The 17,260-nt window shown below is 42.7% G+C and overlaps 1 protein-coding gene across 1 annotated transcript; it reads right to left on the bottom strand.

Moving 5' to 3' along the window:
• Positions 1-7,151: 7,151 nt before the first annotated feature.
• Positions 7,152-11,315, bottom strand: mrpl16 (mitochondrial ribosomal protein L16). Its single transcript, XM_060845607.1, has 4 exons — positions 11,161-11,315; positions 10,651-10,722; positions 10,050-10,198; positions 7,152-7,658 (listed from the first exon to the last, which is right to left on the bottom strand). The coding sequence occupies exons 1-4, from the start codon at positions 11,225-11,227 to the stop codon at positions 7,173-7,175; spliced, it is 774 nt and encodes a 257-aa protein (XP_060701590.1). The 5' UTR covers positions 11,228-11,315; the 3' UTR covers positions 7,152-7,172.
• Between the last annotated feature and the right edge of the window lie 5,945 nt (positions 11,316-17,260).

The following is a 17,260-nucleotide window of genomic DNA, read 5'->3' as shown; positions in this document are numbered from 1 at the left end:
GTGTCTGTGTCAGTGTGTGTGTGTGTGTGTCTGTGTGTGTGTGTGTCTGTGTCTCTGTGTGTGTGTCTGTGTCTCTGTGTGTGTCTGTGTCTCTGTGTGTGTCTGTGTCTCTGTGTCAGTGTGTGTGTCTGTGTCAGTGTGTGTGTGTGTCTGTCAGTGTGTGTGTCTGTGTGTGTGTGTGTCTGTCAGTGTGTGTGTCTGTGTGTGTGTGTCTGTGTGTGTGTGTGTGTGTGTCTGTCAGTGTGTGTGTCTGTCAGTGTGTGTGTCAGTGTGTGTGTCTGTCAGTGTGTGTGTCTGTGTGTGTGTGTGTGTGTCTGTCAGTGTGTGTGTCTGTCAGTGTGTGTGTGTGTCTGTCAGTGTGTGTGTCTGTCAGTGTGTGTGTCTGTGTGTGTCTGTCAGTGTGTGTCTGTCAGTGTGTGTGTCTGTCAGTGTGTGTGTCTGTCAGTGTGTGTGTCTGTCAGTGTGTGTGTCTGTCAGTGTCAGTGTGTGTGTCTGTGTCAGTGTGTGTGTCTGTGTCAGTGTGTGCGAGTGTGTCTGTGTGTGTCGGTGGATTCTGCCCCCAATTCCCCAGCCGCAAATCTGCGATGTGCATCAGGTGTGGAGTAAGTCCTGCAAATATTCCCCTTTCCTTTCCCCTGGCGCTGAGGTGCTGGTGAGTTTCTCTGAGCTGGGTCTTGTTCCTCCATTATCTTTTCTTTGCCGAGGTTTAGATGTTAGAGTCTAGCGGAAGAGTTTTACAATAAAGCGAACCTCTTCACAGCCTTTTTCTATTTTATCTTGCTTTGGACCCGGTACACGCCGCATTCACTAAGTAATACATGGATTTGCAGACAGTTTGTATATTGTTCCTTTAAACAACAGATAATTAGCATTGGATGTTAAGCAATATAACTGCTTGCTTTAAGCGATTTGCCGATATTTGGATGTCATTGCCTTCAAGTGCAAATGTTTACATTTTAACAGCAGAATAATATTGGTACTTTGACATGACTGCCTGTTTCTTTAGGATGTGAAACAATCACAGAAGTGTGAAGAGTATCTGCTGTCAATACGATAGATACTGCCTATCGTAAAACCTCCTCTCCATTAATTAGCTTTGTGTCACAATTCGACAAGTGTTGGAAACTTCCCAGGAACACAAGATAATGGAGCCATTGCGGGTTTCTTTTATAAAATCTCCATGAGATAGAGGAGCAGAAACTAAGCCATTCAGCCCATCAAGTATGCTCCACTATTCAATCACTGCTGATAAGTATCAAGGGTCACAGGGGGGAAAGCCGGAGAATGGGGTTGAAAAACTTAAGAATCTATCAATCTCAGTCTTAAATATGTTCAATGACCTGGCCTCCACAGCCTTCTGTGGCTGGGAATTCCATAGATTCACCACTCTCTCGTTTGAAGATGTTTTTCAAGGTTAGAGTGGTGCAGAAAAAGCATAGCAGGTCAGGCAGCATCTGAGGAGCAAGAAAATCGACGTTTAGGACAAAGCCCTTCATCAGGAAGATGTTTCTGTGAATCTTCATTCTAAAAGGTCTTCCCTTTACTCTTAGCGTGTGCCCTTGGGGGCTAGTCTCTCTGATAGAAACATCTTCTCTGTCCAGGCCATTCAATATTCTATAAATTTCTTAGATCCCCTTTTATCCTTCTAAGCTCCATCGTGTGTAGACCCAGAGTCCTCAAGTGTTCCTCAGATATTAAGCTTGTCATACCTAGGGCTATTCACGTGAACCTGCTCTGAATACACACCAAGGCCAGTACATTCTTCCTGAGGTATGGGGGCCCAAAACTGGGTGCAACACTCCAAATGTGAGACTGATAGAGCGTCAGAAGTTCATTCCTACTTTTATATTCAAGTCCTCTTCAAATAAATGCTATCATTGTATTTGCCTTCCTAACTATTGACTCAACCTGCAAGTTTACCTTGAGACAGCCCTGGACGAGAACTCTCAAGTCTCTTTGCACTTGAGACGTATGAATTTTCTCCCCATTTTAAAAAATACTTCATTCCTCTATTCTTCCTACCTTAGTGTATGACTTCTCATTTTCCCACGTTATACTCCACCTGCCACTTTGCCCACTCTCCTAACCTGTCCAAATCCTTCTGCAGCCTCCCTAATGCTGCCTATCCCTCTGGTTATGTTTGTATTGTCTGCAAACTTAGCCAGAATGCCCTCAGTTCTTTCATCTAGATCGTTAATGTATGAAGTGAAAAGATGTGGCCAACACTGACCCTTGTAGAACACCATTTGTCACCAGCTGCCATCCTGAGAAGGATTCTTTTGTTCCCACTCTCAGCTTTCTGCCAGACAGCCAATCTTGTATTCAAGCTAGCACCTTGCTAGCATCTTAAGCTCCCTTATCAAGTCTGCCTCACTGCACAACACGAAATCTAGTATTGCCTGTTTCCTGGTGGGTTCCACCACAATCTGCTCCAAAATGTCATCTCATACACATTTCACATATTCCTTTTCTTGCAATGCACTACCATACTGATTTTCCTAGTCCACCTGCATATTGAAATCTCCCTTGATCACTTTAACTTTGCTTTTCCTACACATCTTTTCTATCCCCAGCTCCTCACTACTGTTTGGAGGCCTGTACATAACTCTAACTATGTTTTATTTCACCTTTGTCATTCCTCAGTTACACCCACACAGATTCTATACCATCTTAGCTTATGTTGTTTCTTACAATTGATTTAATTTCTTACGAGTAAGGCAATCCCACCCCCTCTGCTCACCTGCCTATCTTTTTAATAGAATGTATATCCTTGAATATTCAGCTTCCAATCCTGACGCACTAACAGCCATGTATTCTTGATACCCACCACATCATACCTGCCAATTTTGATGTACGCCACAGGCGCATTTACCTTATTCCTTAAACTGAGTGCGTTCAGATCTAACACCTTCAGGCCTGTATTAACTGTCCCCCGTCTCACTGTCATTCATTTGTCCAGTGTGCTTCAAGTTTGAATTGCTAATCCTTTCCACACACTGTCCTACTTGTGTCTGTGCTGGAGACTTTAATAACCTCTCCTGAATTCTGCACTCAGAGGGACGGTTTACCATCATTACCCTTGTAACTTCCAGATTCTTAGGTAATATTGGAATTGCCATTTTGTGCAAACTGGAGGTCTTTCCAAATGTGAGCTGAAAATGTGTTGCTGGTCAAAGCACAGCAGGTCAGGCAGCATCCAAGGAACAGGAAATTCGACGTTTTGGGCCAGAGCCCTTCATCAGGAAAGGGCTCTGGCCCAAAACGTCAAATTTCGTGTTCCTTGGATGCTGCCTGACCTGCTGTGCTTTGACCAGCAACACATTTTCAGCTCTGATCTGCAGCCCTCACTTTTTACTCGTCTTTCCAAAACGTTGCCACTTACATTCCAATCTCTCACATTTGCTTCCAGCACATCTGCACGTACTGACTAGAAACCACTCCACAAAACCTAAAAATTTAAAATCCTTACGTTGTTGTTAAATTTCTCCATGGTCTATTCATTTCTAGTCTCCTCCAGCCCTACAGTTTTCAGAGGATTATGTGTCACCAATTCTGGCCTCTCGCATGTCCCTATTCTGCCAGCTTTGGGAATGCATCTTCAACTATTTCATTTGTAAGGTCTAGAATTCCCTTCCAATTGTCTTGCAAATCAATACATTCTGATTGGAAGGCAGTATGCAGTGTACCCCAAAACCCTTCCACCTCTTTCTTCACCTTTAAGTGACTGTTTAAAATTACCAAGTGTATCCTAAATTTTTTTCTTCTTTAGCTCAGTGCCAAATTGCAGCTAGTTACACTCTGTACAACATCTTGAGACTTTTCACCATCATTAAAGGCTCTCATAAATGCAAGCTGAATCAATTAGCAAAAGAATAACTTGCCTTTTACAAGATAGAATATTATTATTCTTCTAAACTTCTGACTTAAACCAGAAAGCATCATCAGGAGTCTACTATTTGTTAGAAAATGTTCTTTCCACATTCCTGGCAGATACCTCATCAATTGGTCATCAGCTGGTGATATCAGCAAAGTTCTAGATGGAAAAGGAAGATGATTGTCGATTATTATCCAACAGAATTAATCTTCTGATAACTTGTTTAAAAAATAACAAGCATCCATTGCAAATATCTGAAGAATCCTTGATTTGCCTTTTCTTCAGTCTGCAAACTAAGAACTCCAGATAGGGTTCTAAAATGTTTAAAAAATATATTTCATAACATTACAATATAAGATTCACCCTAACCAATCTATTACTATACCAATGGGAAGATAGTTGCACAGTGGTAATGTCTGGGGACACAGATTCACATCCCACCACTGAAGCCGGGAAAGTTAAAAGTCAATTAATAGTAAAATGTAGAATCAAAAGTTAGTTTCACAGCTTCAAAGCTAAAACTATCGTTGATTGTTTTAAAACCCATTCGGCTCATTAATGTGCTTTATTTAGGGAAGTCTGCCATCCTTACTTGGTCTGATATACCTGTGATTCTAGACCAGAACAATGTGGCTAACTAACTACCTTCCAAATCCAGGTGTACCAAAACCAGTACAAAAAAGTAAAAACAAAATCAACTGAACGCCTGGCATTGACTTAGGCAAAGGAAACACCATCATTCAGGTCAACATACTTAAATAATTGAATACTAAAACTAAATATTCAAACATTAAAATTAAATATTCACTCTTTCAAATGTCTATTACATAGAAGGGCCCCTGTAGCAACTCACCAAAGCTGCTTTGACAGCATCTTTCAACTTGAAAACTCTACGATCTGGAAGGACAGGGGCATCAAACACATGGGAACACAACGTTCACGTTTCCATTGAAGTCACACACCGTCTGACTGGGTTCCTTCACTATTAATGGCTCAAATTCCTGGTGTCTCTACACAAGATGAACTGCTGAATTTCAAGAAGGTGACTCACTACTTCAAGGGCAATTAGGAATAGGTGAATAAATATTCATCTCAGTTGTAATATTCATGGCATGATAGAATAAATATGTTACACTTGAGCCTTCTTCAACATTGTTCATTTAAACCTATTATCATAATTGTCTATTCCTTTCTCCCACATGTTTAACAATATCTCCTTAAATGCATGCTTCATATTCAATGTGATGGAAAAATGACAGAAAACTAATTGCTCTTGTAAAGAGCCAGTGTAGCAGAGCAGACTAAGTGATGACTTTTTGTGTTATAACCGTTCTGTAATTCTTATTTCCTATGTCAGCAACTTCCAACGCCTTATCACTCCATGGGTCAAGGTGTTTCTTCTGATCTTCCTACTGGATTTCTTACCTATGAAGTTTTTTTTGTCATCCAGAACCTTCATTAAGTTTTCTATTTTGAAGGCCTTTGACTCTTGCAGTAGCCTGAGCTTAATATTGTCAGCTGATGCAAGTGACCACCTCTGGTTGCCTGTAGTTTCCAGAATGTCACTGGATGGTGAATTTCTCATGATACCCAAGCATCATTTTCTCAGTGAGAGTGTATATTCCCTTAAAGTGTAAATTAATTATAAAAGGTAGGGTTTCAGCTAGGTGCTTCAGACAAAAACTGAAGTAAACTGCCTTCTGTTTTACTTTGGAGAAAAAACCTAGCTTGGAAAAAGTGCAATGGGATAGATTAAACCACTAGCTTTGTTTCTTTAAGGAACTGATTTTTCAGGAGTTCCTCAGTTTTAGCCAGCACAAATTTGCAAACCATCGCATTGATACAGAATGTGCAACATCACAAAATTTCTAAGGCAGTTATCAGGAGCAATTCAAAACAACACAGCACAGATCACATAAGTAGACATGGCCAAAGTCATGATCAGAGGTAATTTTAAACAGCATCTTAAATAAAGGTGTGTAGAGATTTGGAACAGACTTCCATAGTTTTATGACCGAAGCAGGATGAAGACATATGCACCTATGCATCAGGGATGTTCAAGAGGTCAGAATTACATGCACACGTTGTCTCAGAAGCTATAGGCTGAAGATGACAGATTAAGAGGGGCAAGAGGAATTAAAAATGAAAATTTTGAAATCAAGGCTGTTTAACTGGGAACCAATGTAGGTCAGTATACAGAAGTAATGAATGAAAGAAATATACATGGGGAGAGTTCAGATGGTAAAATGTAGGGCATCTGCCTGGAATGTGTTGAAAGTCAATTCTAGAAGTGTCAATGGCATGCATGAGATTTTTAGCAGCAATGAGCTGAGACGAGGGCAAAGTAATGGGCTGTTATACATAATAATAAATTCTTAGTGTTGAGGTAAATATATTTGAAATTCAACTCAAGTCAAATATATGACACCAAGGTTACAAACTATCTGAAATTAGTCTCAGACAGCTGCTAGGGTGAAGGATGCATTAGTGGTTAGGGGATGGTTTAGAGCAGGGACTAAGAGCAATGACTTTGGTCTCCAAATATTTAAATAGAGGTAATTTCTGTACGTCCACTACTGAATGTCTGATCAGTGAATTAATAATTCAATAGTCATGAAGGAGACAAGATAAATGGTGATGAGTATAGCTGTGTATTGTCAGTCTACTTGCAAAAACTAATGCTGTATCTTTGGATGATGTTACCAAAAGCTATATACTCTGGCTCCATGTAAAGTGTAAATGCAAATGCAAAATAAACAGTTGCCAATAAAAATGCCTGAGTTTGTTATGACTGGATTAAAAATGCAATTTTAATATACATTTTGATATAATTAGTGACTGGTTTAAAACACATGGAACAGCCCAATAAAGATGGCTACTAGAATCATGTAATCTTTCAAAAACTTCTCAGAAGTCAAAGTCAGCAAAGAACAGTTGGCTGTATTTACTCATTTTATATATCAAATATGAAAATTCAATGGTGTTTTTTTTTGATTGTGTTGAGGGAGGCGAGTGGTCACAGGACAGGAAGTGCTCTTGTTTTTCTTTGAATGCAGCAAGATGATTACAGATATGCAACTGACTGAATCTCAGGTGATCATCCAAAGACAACACCTCCAGCATTCCATTGGTAAACCTGAATCTAAAACTCTGACTCACCGGCATGATCCTTCCAATCAGAGGATGCACTGCACTTGCAGATTGGAAAATGTTGTTTAAAACATACTCATACAAAATCCCATATTGGACCAAAATAAACAGACGAAAACAGGGAACATCCTGTCACGTTTTTTAATCTTCACACACGATTAGGGACACGTGATTTCCCAAAGAATTTACCATGATATTTTAAATCAAATGGGCTGAGCACTTTGCGGATCCCCATCATGTTCATTGTTGCAATTCTTTCAAATGTCCAGGGATTCTGGTTGTTTCTGGCTTTTTGCTCATCTTCCTTCAGCATTTCCTCCAAGGTTTTCTTGCTGATTGCCTTTGCAGGAAAAGGCAATTTCTTTGCAACTTCCGATAAAAATGGTTCCACTTCCTCAAAGGCACACCGACCTCCAAACTCTACAATAACCCGGCCATACTTAACTGGAGTGACATAGTGGTCAATGGCTCCTTTCCCGCCGCCCATTCTCTGACCTAACCCTTTGCGTGTGATGGGTTTATATGGAGCATTCACACGCCAGCGAGCAAACATAGTTTTGGGATCCATTTTTCGGTTAATGGTGAGGCGCATCATTTCAAAGTGACCCCAGTGAAGATAACCACCTCCGAGAGCCTGGGGGAGAGGAAGACGTGAAAAGGAAGGAGAAAGGGGTGAAACCAAGAGGAGAGGAGAGCAAAGGGAGGTTAGGAGGATGAGAAGAGGGATATGAAAGCATGGGAGGAATTGGAAATGTGGGGAAGATGAAGGGGGAGAAGTTTAGGAAGAAAGGGAAAAGAATATTGGAAATTAACAAAACATTAGCATTAAAACTAGTTTTTGATAGAACAGTTTAGTTTGTTTCATTACAGAATCATAGAGATGTACAGCATGGAAACAGACTGTTTGGTCCAACTCATCCATGCCAACTGCTACATTTTCTAGATTGAATTGTGCTACACAAGGTTTTAGGTTCAACACATTCAGGTTTTGCTTCAGCCATCATTCTCTGCCCAAAAGGGAACATCCTACTATAAAGACCATAAAACATAAGAACAGCAGTAGCCCTGCTCTGCTGTTCAACGAGATTGTGGCTGTGCTTTTTTACATTCACTTGCCTGCCTTTTCCCCCCAAGCCTCGATTCCTCGACTGAGCAAAAATCTATCAATCTCGGCCTTAAGCATACTCAAGAACTTTGCTTCCACATCTCTCTATGGCGAGGAGTTCCAAAAACACAACCTTCTAGAATTCCCCCTCATCTCAATCTTAGATTGGCACCTCTTTATTCTGAGACCATGCCCTCTGGTCCTAGACTCTCCCATGAAGGGAAACATCTGTCAAGCCCCTTAAGAATCCTCTATGTTTCAATGAGATCACCTCTCATTCTTCTAAACTCCAATGAGTAGAATCCTTGTTTAGCCTTTGCTCATAAGACAATCCTGAGCTGAAAATGTGCTGCTGGAAAAGCGCAGCAGGTCAGGCAGCATCCAAGGAGCAGGAGAATCGACGTTTCGGGCATGAGCCCTTCTTCAGGAATGTAGAGGGAGGAAGAGACCTACTTCAAGGAAGGCATCCTTGTAAGAGGATTCGCAGTAGGTTAAAATCTTCTAGGAGAAAAGGAGGACTGCCCTCGTAAGACAATTCCCCCCATAGCAGGGATCATCCTAGTGAACTTTTTCTGAATTGCCTCCAATTAAATAATGTATTTCCTTCAATAACAAGATCAAATCTGCTATCAGCACTCTAGATGTGGTCTCATCAGCACCTTGAACAGTTGCAGTAAGGTTTCCTTACTCATACTCCAACCCTCTTGAAATAAGGGCCAACATTCCATTAGCCTCCCTGCTCCACCTTGTGCGTTAACTTTCTGTGCTTTGTGCATACGTTCCCCCAAGTCTATTTGTGTTGCAGCTTTCTGCAGTTTCTCTTCATTTAAATAGCACCCTATTCCTTTGTTCTCCCTTCTAAAACAAACATTTTCCCACATTATACACCATTTGTCAACTTCTTGCCCACTTAGTTCATAAAGGCATATTGACATGTTAAACTATCCCATTACTATCTGGATACTAAACTATTTTTCTCTCAACTTGCCTTTCCATTTATTTTTGTGTCACCTGCAAATTTGGCTCGAGTATATTGCATATTAATAACTTGGAGGAAAGAAGTCATTGTTAAATTATAATCCCAGCACTAATAATCTTCCCACTGATCAAACAGACATCAGTTTTTGCAGCAAAAACTGAATTGAGACATATTCCACACACACTCAAAACCTTCAGTTTGAACACAGTCTGCACTCCACACTATCGTAAATTGCTCGAGCCAGTACTAGCAGCTCACTGCTCATCACAAAATCTTTAGTTAGACATAATGTTGTAGCTTACATTGAAGGAAACAAAAGTGAGCATGGGGTGCCTTTGGTCAGAGTACACCCCTTCCTCACCAGTGTGTAAAACATTTTTTGCCCCAGACATGCCCATGTGGTTTACGGTCATCTCAAAAACTCCCTAACCTTTTCCCAAACTGCTTTGGTTATTTCAGTTCTAGGCAGGGTCAAGGAAGAAACTGGGATCAAGAACAGGAAAGGCAGTACCACACCAGCTGTGGACTGACCAACTGACCTGGGGAAACAGGTTTTGCAATACAAATTTCTGAACCTGTAATCTGACATCTCCTTATATGATTGACTGCTTACAACTGAGCTCGTGTGTGGATGCCTAGACATTCACAAAATTGTTACAGCACAGAAGGGGGCCATTGAGTCTGTGCTAGCTTTTCAAATGAGCCTCACTACCTAGTGCCAAGCTCCTGCCTTTTTCACATGTCCTTGCACATTGGATGGTTATTTCTATCCAAACAATGAACCTGCCTCCACATTCTCACCAGGTTTGATGCCTTCTGGGTACTGGTAGAATGAGACTATGATGGGGAGTTTTCATTTCAATAATCAAACTGATTTTTATTTACATAAACGAAAGTGGAATAACCTTGCAAATTTCTAGTTGGATAATTCAGATACTTACTACAATGCCATACTCTCCTCGTGTGAGTGTATTAGCCCTAATTGCTGGTCCACGAATATCTCCCAGTCTTTTCATCCAACGCCTAGGCTTCTTGTAGTTAGGGACTTTATTGAGGAATTTTAGCTTCGGCTTCTCCGGAATGATCACATCTAAAAAGAGAAACTCTCAAGCTTCAATCAGACCATCTCAGCCACTCGTTATGTTCCAGCAAAGGTGTATATATTGTGCCCTTCTTTTTCACAGAATACACTTTATTGTGTTACAAACATTACTTCAGAAACATACTTGTGTTGGACAGGTCCTCTGAAATTTTTCAAAGCCAAGGGGGCATCTCAAATGCAAACTGAGGATGAGAACTCCCACCCTACATTACAACAGCATCCCAACTTCTGTTAAACTGTCAAACCTGTAACATATATGATTTAAAACAATACCATGTGGTGCATTTACTAACCAAGCCACTGGGATGACACCATTATCATAACAATTGCTCAAAAGAAAATGTTTTTCTTGTTTCCCATCAAATCCAATTACTGCTGTCACTCTCACTGCAACCCTGCCTGAAAGCACAACATACAGTGTAAAATTTCTTTCATCTCACCATCATAACGCGGAGGAATCTCATACGTCTTTAGTCCAGCAGGAAGAACCTTGGCATCAATCTGATATAGGCCTGTAAAGGAAGTAGACGTTAACTGAACATGAAACAATCACTTACAGCACCAGCTTCTAGACGCTCCTTGATGCTTTTGTTGCTGACTATAACGGAAGATACAAAGCCAAAGCATATCAGATATTACAGCAGACTCAACTAAACCACATTTAAACAAAAGTTTAATAGCACCACTGTGATTCAGAATGTTTGCTTTTGCACCCTCTATTTTTTTCTGTTTTCATCGGTGATCTCACAGTTGGTCACAATACCAGATTTCCAGCCATAACCATCAACTACCTCCCTTCAGGAAGATGTGAGCAGTTTGGAAACTCAATCATCTCTGTCCGTTTTGTCAACATTCTGATAGAACGCGACCTTTCGTGAATTAAACCATCTCCATTCATATCCAGGAGCTGCGTCCGGTTCACCTCCCTAACGAGGAAGGCTCGGTGTTACCTGTGCAGCCAGAGTTAGTATCAATTCCCAGTCGGGCTAGGCCCAGGCGCCGGAGGAGAATGGCCATTGCAGCGGTGTCACACCCACACCGGCACCCCACTCCCCCGGAAGACACCCTCGGCCGGGCCCACACAAAGGTTCCGCCTGCGGAAGAGGAAGGACAGCCCCGAGCCTCTCCCACTGGCTGCTCATCCCTCTCTGCCAGAAATCGGTCCTACTGCCCTTCAATTACAATCCCACGTTGATCCCGGAATACTTTCCATGTGGCGTCCCAATCCTCATCTCCTGCTGGCCATCTGACCTCACGCTTCCCATTGGTCTTCTCCATCGATCAGCCTCTGCACCTTAAACCTGTTGACCCTTATCCCCCGCTGAAGATTACAGGAATGGGGGTGGGAATGGTAAATACAGGAATGATGACAGAACCAGGGGTCACAGTCTCAGGATACAGGGTTGATTGATTGATTTGAATATTTGGAGAAAGTGAGGACTGCAGATGCTGGAGATCAGAGTCAAACACTGTGGTGCTGGAAAAGCGCAGGCAGCATCCCAGGAACAGGAGAGTCGACGTTTCGAACATAAGCTCTTCATTAGGACCGCCTCCCCCACACATTCCTGATGAAGAGCTTATGCTGGAAACGTTGGCTCTCCTGGTATGCTGTCTGACTGGCTGTGCTTTTCCAGTACCACACCTTTTGAATCTGATTTGATATATTGTCGAATGAACCTAAGTCCTGTGAAAAGCTTTGTTTGCAAGCAGTACAGGCAGATCAGAGTAATCAAGGACATACAGATCATGGGGGGGGGGGGGGGGGGGGGAACTGAAGACAGAGTAAGGCATCCAACTGTGCCACACAGGATGTTGAAGGACTTTAGGCTCAATCTACAAACTTATTTTCTTTTATGTGTGAGCCAAGTCCTGCGTGCTCTTTAAATAAAGCAATAAGAAAAGATATTTGATCTTACACTTTTAGTTTTATTCTAACAATAAGTGGATAAAGTATACAGAGCTCTGGGTCTAAACCTTTCTATCCCTGACAAACTACTAAGTAAGTCAGTTCACAAAGACAAAGACGTATATCTGTCCCTGACCCAGTCTTTTATACCATACAAAACATCATACCATCAATCAAGTGAAATTGTCTTCTAATTGGCCGTTGCTCTGACTCCATTCCCCGCCTCCTCGCATTCCCGGATGTCCGATCCCACGTGACCTTCCCTTTTCTGAGACAAAGGAACACCACGCGGCCTCCGTTCGGGCGCGAAACGGCAGACTCGCATACTTCCGGGGCACGAAACGGTCGATCACGTGACCTCCCGGCACTGTTCCGGAGCGTAAAACAGGGAGACCACGTGACTGTGACCGCGCCCACGTCTCGGAGCACCACGTGGTCATCCTCTGCGCACACATCAGAGGACCACGTGACCTCTGAGCGCCGAGGACACGCCCACTCTCAGCCAGAATCCATCCTACCGGTAAGCCTTTTATATATATATTTACAACTCCCCCTTTTGGTCCTTCATGAAAATGAGACCAACAAACCAGTTTTATGTATCACATTCACTCTCCGACGCATAGTCCTCCCCTCTTGCCAGTGCCATGGTTTTCCGCCTCCATCTGTGACATCTGGTAGGGCGGTGGAGCCTTCCCTTCAATTGCTGTAATAATTACCCTGTTCAACAAAGATCTGATACAGGGGATACAACAACATCCCCATAACACGAACACAATGGTCATACCAATGAGGGACATAAACACAGACACAATTAATCCTTTCCATTTCCCTACCCAGGAATCGAAAATGCCTCCTAGAAGGTTGTCAATACCTGAATGTTCATGCATTTCTTCAGACAAGGTTCTTAATCCTTCCAGGGCTCTGGTTACCGAGCCATCAGGTGCTGTATTGTTGGGGATGAACATACAACATTGATCTCCAAACATAGAGCACACTCCCCCTTTTTCTGCCAGCAACATATCTAAGGCCATTCTACTTTGTACTGTCATCAATGAGGTCCCTGCCAGTTGTTCAGAGAATCCCGCCACGGCGTCTCTAGTTCGGTTGGCTAGCCTGAGTACATTGTAACGTACATAATTAATTCGATCAACATTTTTATTCGGCGTAACTGGGAATAAAGCACTAATAATTGGGAGATTCTCAAATCCTGTTGTTACCTGGTCTACCAACTTATATTCATCAGGTACGCTGTGGGGAACCCCTATTACAAAATAAAAGCTTCCGTCATCAATTCCACGGTAAAACTGTACCTCTTTGGGTCTAGGGTTAGTGTCGAATCTTGTCAGGGTTAACAAGAGTGGATTTTTTAGCTCTGAGGAATGATCGAGTTGTCCCTTTGTCAAGCTCACATGGTCTCGAACTTCCCATCTATTATCCAAGGGTGACAACTTCTTAGGTCCATTGTCCCCCAGTCCATATTAATCCATCATCCCACGAAGGGCATGGGTCATAGTAAATGGCGTAGATACAAAGATATACATCATACCCCCTCCAGCTCCCTGTATCTTGGCCACAGTCAATTACTTGGCATAAATCAAACTGGTATATTGTATCACGCTTTTTATCATGTCTGATGTGTACCTGGCTCCCTGCATCCCTTAAACATTTGTCCCTCTCTTGTCCTATTGATCTCTTATTCCTGGGACTCTCTACCTTGTGTGTGTGTGTTTGTCCCTCGTGGTTGATCCCCTTATTAATAGTATCATAACACTTATACATAAAATAGTGAAAACTCCCAAGCTTAACGGCCTAGAATAACGCGGGCTAATTACTAAAATAAACATAATATTCGTTATACAACAATTAAAAGTTTAAGACCCTTCTACTCTTTTTCTGTTTTTATTTGTTCTAGAGTTCTCGTTGGCGGTTCTGTGGTTGCACACTGACTCCAATGGTACCAAGTGTCTCCTTTTCCTTGTAGTCGAACTGCATGAGATGTCCTTTCCACCACCTTGTAAGGTCCTGTCCACCGTGGCTCCGACCATTTCCGTTTGATCACCTTCAGCAGGACCCACTCTGTGGTGGATGGCGCCTGGCTCTGTAGGTCCCCCTTTTCCGATCCAACCTGTTTAGAGAAAGCTGAGACCAAAGCTGTTAGTTGATCGTAATAAGGTTTGTACCTTATTGAGACTCCTCCCTCTAACATCTGTATTCCAGCTCCTGGTCCCGGAAACTGCTGCCCTGTGGTTAGCCCGTACGGGGTAAACCCTGTAATAGAGTTTACTGAGCTTCTAATGGACATTAAGGCTAAAGGTAGGGCACCCACCCAGCTTAACTTCGTTTGTGCACACACTTTTCCTATTTTTCCCTTTATGGACTGGTTCATTCTCTCCACTTTTCCCTGTGACTGAGGATGGTACACCGTTCCAAACGCATGTTTCAGTCCTAAAGCTGCTTCTACTTCTTCAGGTCTTTATTCTTAAAATGTGTGCCATTATCTGACCTGACTTTCTTTGGAAACCCATGCGTTGGAATATATTGGTTTATCAAAAATTTGATCACCTTCTTTGCATCTTCCTTTTTCGCAGGTATCACTTCTGGCCAACCAGTGTATGCATCCACTGGTACCAAAAGGTACCTGCATCCGTTTACTCTCTCTACCATGTCAGTGTAGTCAATCACTCTTTCCTGACCTGGCATTCTTGGGAGAGGAAATTTTCCCTCTTGTGGTTTCACTGTTGCTTTTACATTATATTCTGAACACGTTTTACATTCTCTGATATAATTTTCACTCATTACCTGTAGTTCAGCCAATTGGGCTGATTCTTTGCCTGTCACTTTTCCTATCAACACCTCTTCAAATCCCTCACTTGTCTGTCGCACCACTGCCTAGGCTGCTTTAAGTCCCTCAGTTGGATGGCTGTAACAGCAACCATCTGTGAACAGCACTTCTTCTGGGTCTACTAATGGAATTGCCTGTAAATCTGGCCTAACTTTGGTGTCTCTCTGTGCCCTTTCCTCACACATATGTGGCTCTCCTTCTCCCATCTTATCATCTATGTTAATTCCTTCATGTGTAAAAATTATAATGTGGTACACTCAGAATTTTCTCTAACCTGATCTGCCGCAGTGGCGTCATTGTAAAGGCTGTTGAGTTCACATAGGCCACTATACTATGTGTTGTCAGTACTGTTAGTGAATGGCCCATGACTATATGTGTTACCTTTTGGAGAATTTTTGCTACCCCTGCAACATGTCTTGTACATGGCGGGTATCTGTCCTCTATTGGGTCAAGGGTAACACTTACATACATCAGCACCTGCCTGCCTCCCACTTTTTTCGGAAAAAGAACACCATTTATTGTGTGTGCTTTTTCCGAAATATCGAGGAAAGATGGCTCTTTATAATCCGGGACCGCTAAAACAGCAGCCCGCGTTAGGGCCTGTTTAAGAGATATGAAACTTTCGTCTGCTTCCGTGGTCCACTGCAAATGGGCCGACAAATTTCTCATGCCTTGCTCATTTACCATGGCCCTTAGAGGAAAAGTAAGCTCCCCATATGAGGGAACAAATTGTCTACAGTACCCTGCCAACCCAAGAAATGAGAGCATGTCTTTTACAGTGACTGGTTTGGCATGATGCAGAACAGAAGATCTCTGGGATGGAGACACACCTGTTCCCTTACTGGAAATAACTCTGCCCAAAAAAAGACACCGTTCGTCTGCAGCATTGTAATTTAGCCCGTGAAACTTTGAAACCGACGTTATACAAGGGTAACAGCAACGAGTGTGTAGCTGCCAAACAAAAAACATGGTCGGGTGCCGCCAAAAGAATGTCATCCACATATTGAATCAATACTACCCCATCTGGGAGCATCAGATCCTTCAGCTGCTGTCTCAGTACCTGATTAAACACCCCAGGTGACAAAATAAACCCCTGAGGGAGCCTTGTATAACAAAGGTGTTGGCTTTTATAGGTGAAAGGAAAAATGTCCCTGAAATAATCAGCTAGGGGCAAACAAAAGAACGCATTGGCCAGATCAATGCACGAGAACCACTTATGGTCAGGGTCAGCACAGACATCGCAGTATAGGGGTTTGGGACTGGAACTGTTGGAGTAGACACGACACTATTGATCCATCTAAGATCATGCACCATCCTATATTTGCCTGTATTCTGCTTCTCTACAGGTAAGATAGGAGTGTTCCAGGCTGACTGAGAGGGTTCTAGCACCCCTGCTGCTACCAATCCTTCAATTGTGTTGGTGATGCCGGCTTCAGCCTCTGGTTTGTGTGGGTATTGTCTCTGCCAAATCAGAGTGTGGTCTATGAAATCGAATGTGATTGGTGCGACGTGTTTGCAGTAACCAATGTCTGTCGAACCTGCTGACCACAAGGCATCCGGTAGTGTATCAAGCATCGCTGCGGCCTGTGGATGGTCCATCTTTTCCCTGCCATGAAACCTTTTCAATCTGCCTATGTTCCAGCAACACCTTGTCAGTTGTTCTGTGCACAAGTCTATAAGCTTCAACTGAGGGTGAATATTGCAAACCGGGTAACTGAGTCCAAGCCCAATCAGTTAGCTCTATCAAGCGTTTGGACATGAGTCCCAGATCTTTGGCCTGATATTCAGCATGCACTGCCAATGTGAAATGTGGTATAGCTTCTTCAGATATCTCATACCATTCCAACTGTTCCAGAGTTAGTTCCACAACACCCACCACACCTTCCAGGTGTTGAGTGAATGCATGCGGATAGATTCTATTGTTATCTGTCGTAATATAGGGTCACATGAAGGGGATCTGCAGGAGGAGCATAGGGATGCAGCATCTGAACCCAGGGTCGCCCTTGGTTTTAAAAAGACTGTATGCCATTATTCTGCCCTTCTCAGGTTCAAGGAGTCCCCAGTATATATCTGCCCACTGCCCTTCTGCCATTGGTGATGTGTCTGGTGATAATATCATTTGGGGTCCAGAGTGAACCATCGCCATCGAACAATTAACAGAATAGCCATTTGGAAAGGTCACTACGAGTTTGTCTGGTTCGCATAGAACCGAGACCCTGCATCTCACCAGCAAGTCACGTCCCATCAAATTCACAGGGCATGAAATATATTGGTGATAAAAGGTCTGTCCGGCCACTGATGT

Source organism: Hemiscyllium ocellatum, chromosome 26 (genome assembly GCF_020745735.1).
Source record: "Hemiscyllium ocellatum isolate sHemOce1 chromosome 26, sHemOce1.pat.X.cur, whole genome shotgun sequence".
In the NCBI taxonomy this organism is placed as follows: Eukaryota; Metazoa; Chordata; class Chondrichthyes; order Orectolobiformes; family Hemiscylliidae; genus Hemiscyllium; species Hemiscyllium ocellatum.
Note: the sequence above shows the minus strand (reverse complement) of the source record. Positions and strands in the feature narration are given on the sequence as shown.

Bases quoted from the DNA above. Each gene is read 5' to 3' on its own strand.
- mrpl16 (XM_060845607.1), bottom strand. From the start codon at position 11,227: ATGGCCATTCTCCTCCGGCGCCTGGGCCTAGCCCGACTGGGAATTGAT. The intron at 10,723-11,160 runs GTAACACCGAGC...CTTCCTTTACAG, and splicing joins TACTAACTCTGGCTGCACAG to GCCTATATCAGATTGATGCC. The intron at 7,659-10,049 runs GTAAGTATCTGA...CCTCTCCCCCAG, and splicing joins GAGGAGAGTATGGCATTGTA to GCTCTCGGAGGTGGTTATCT.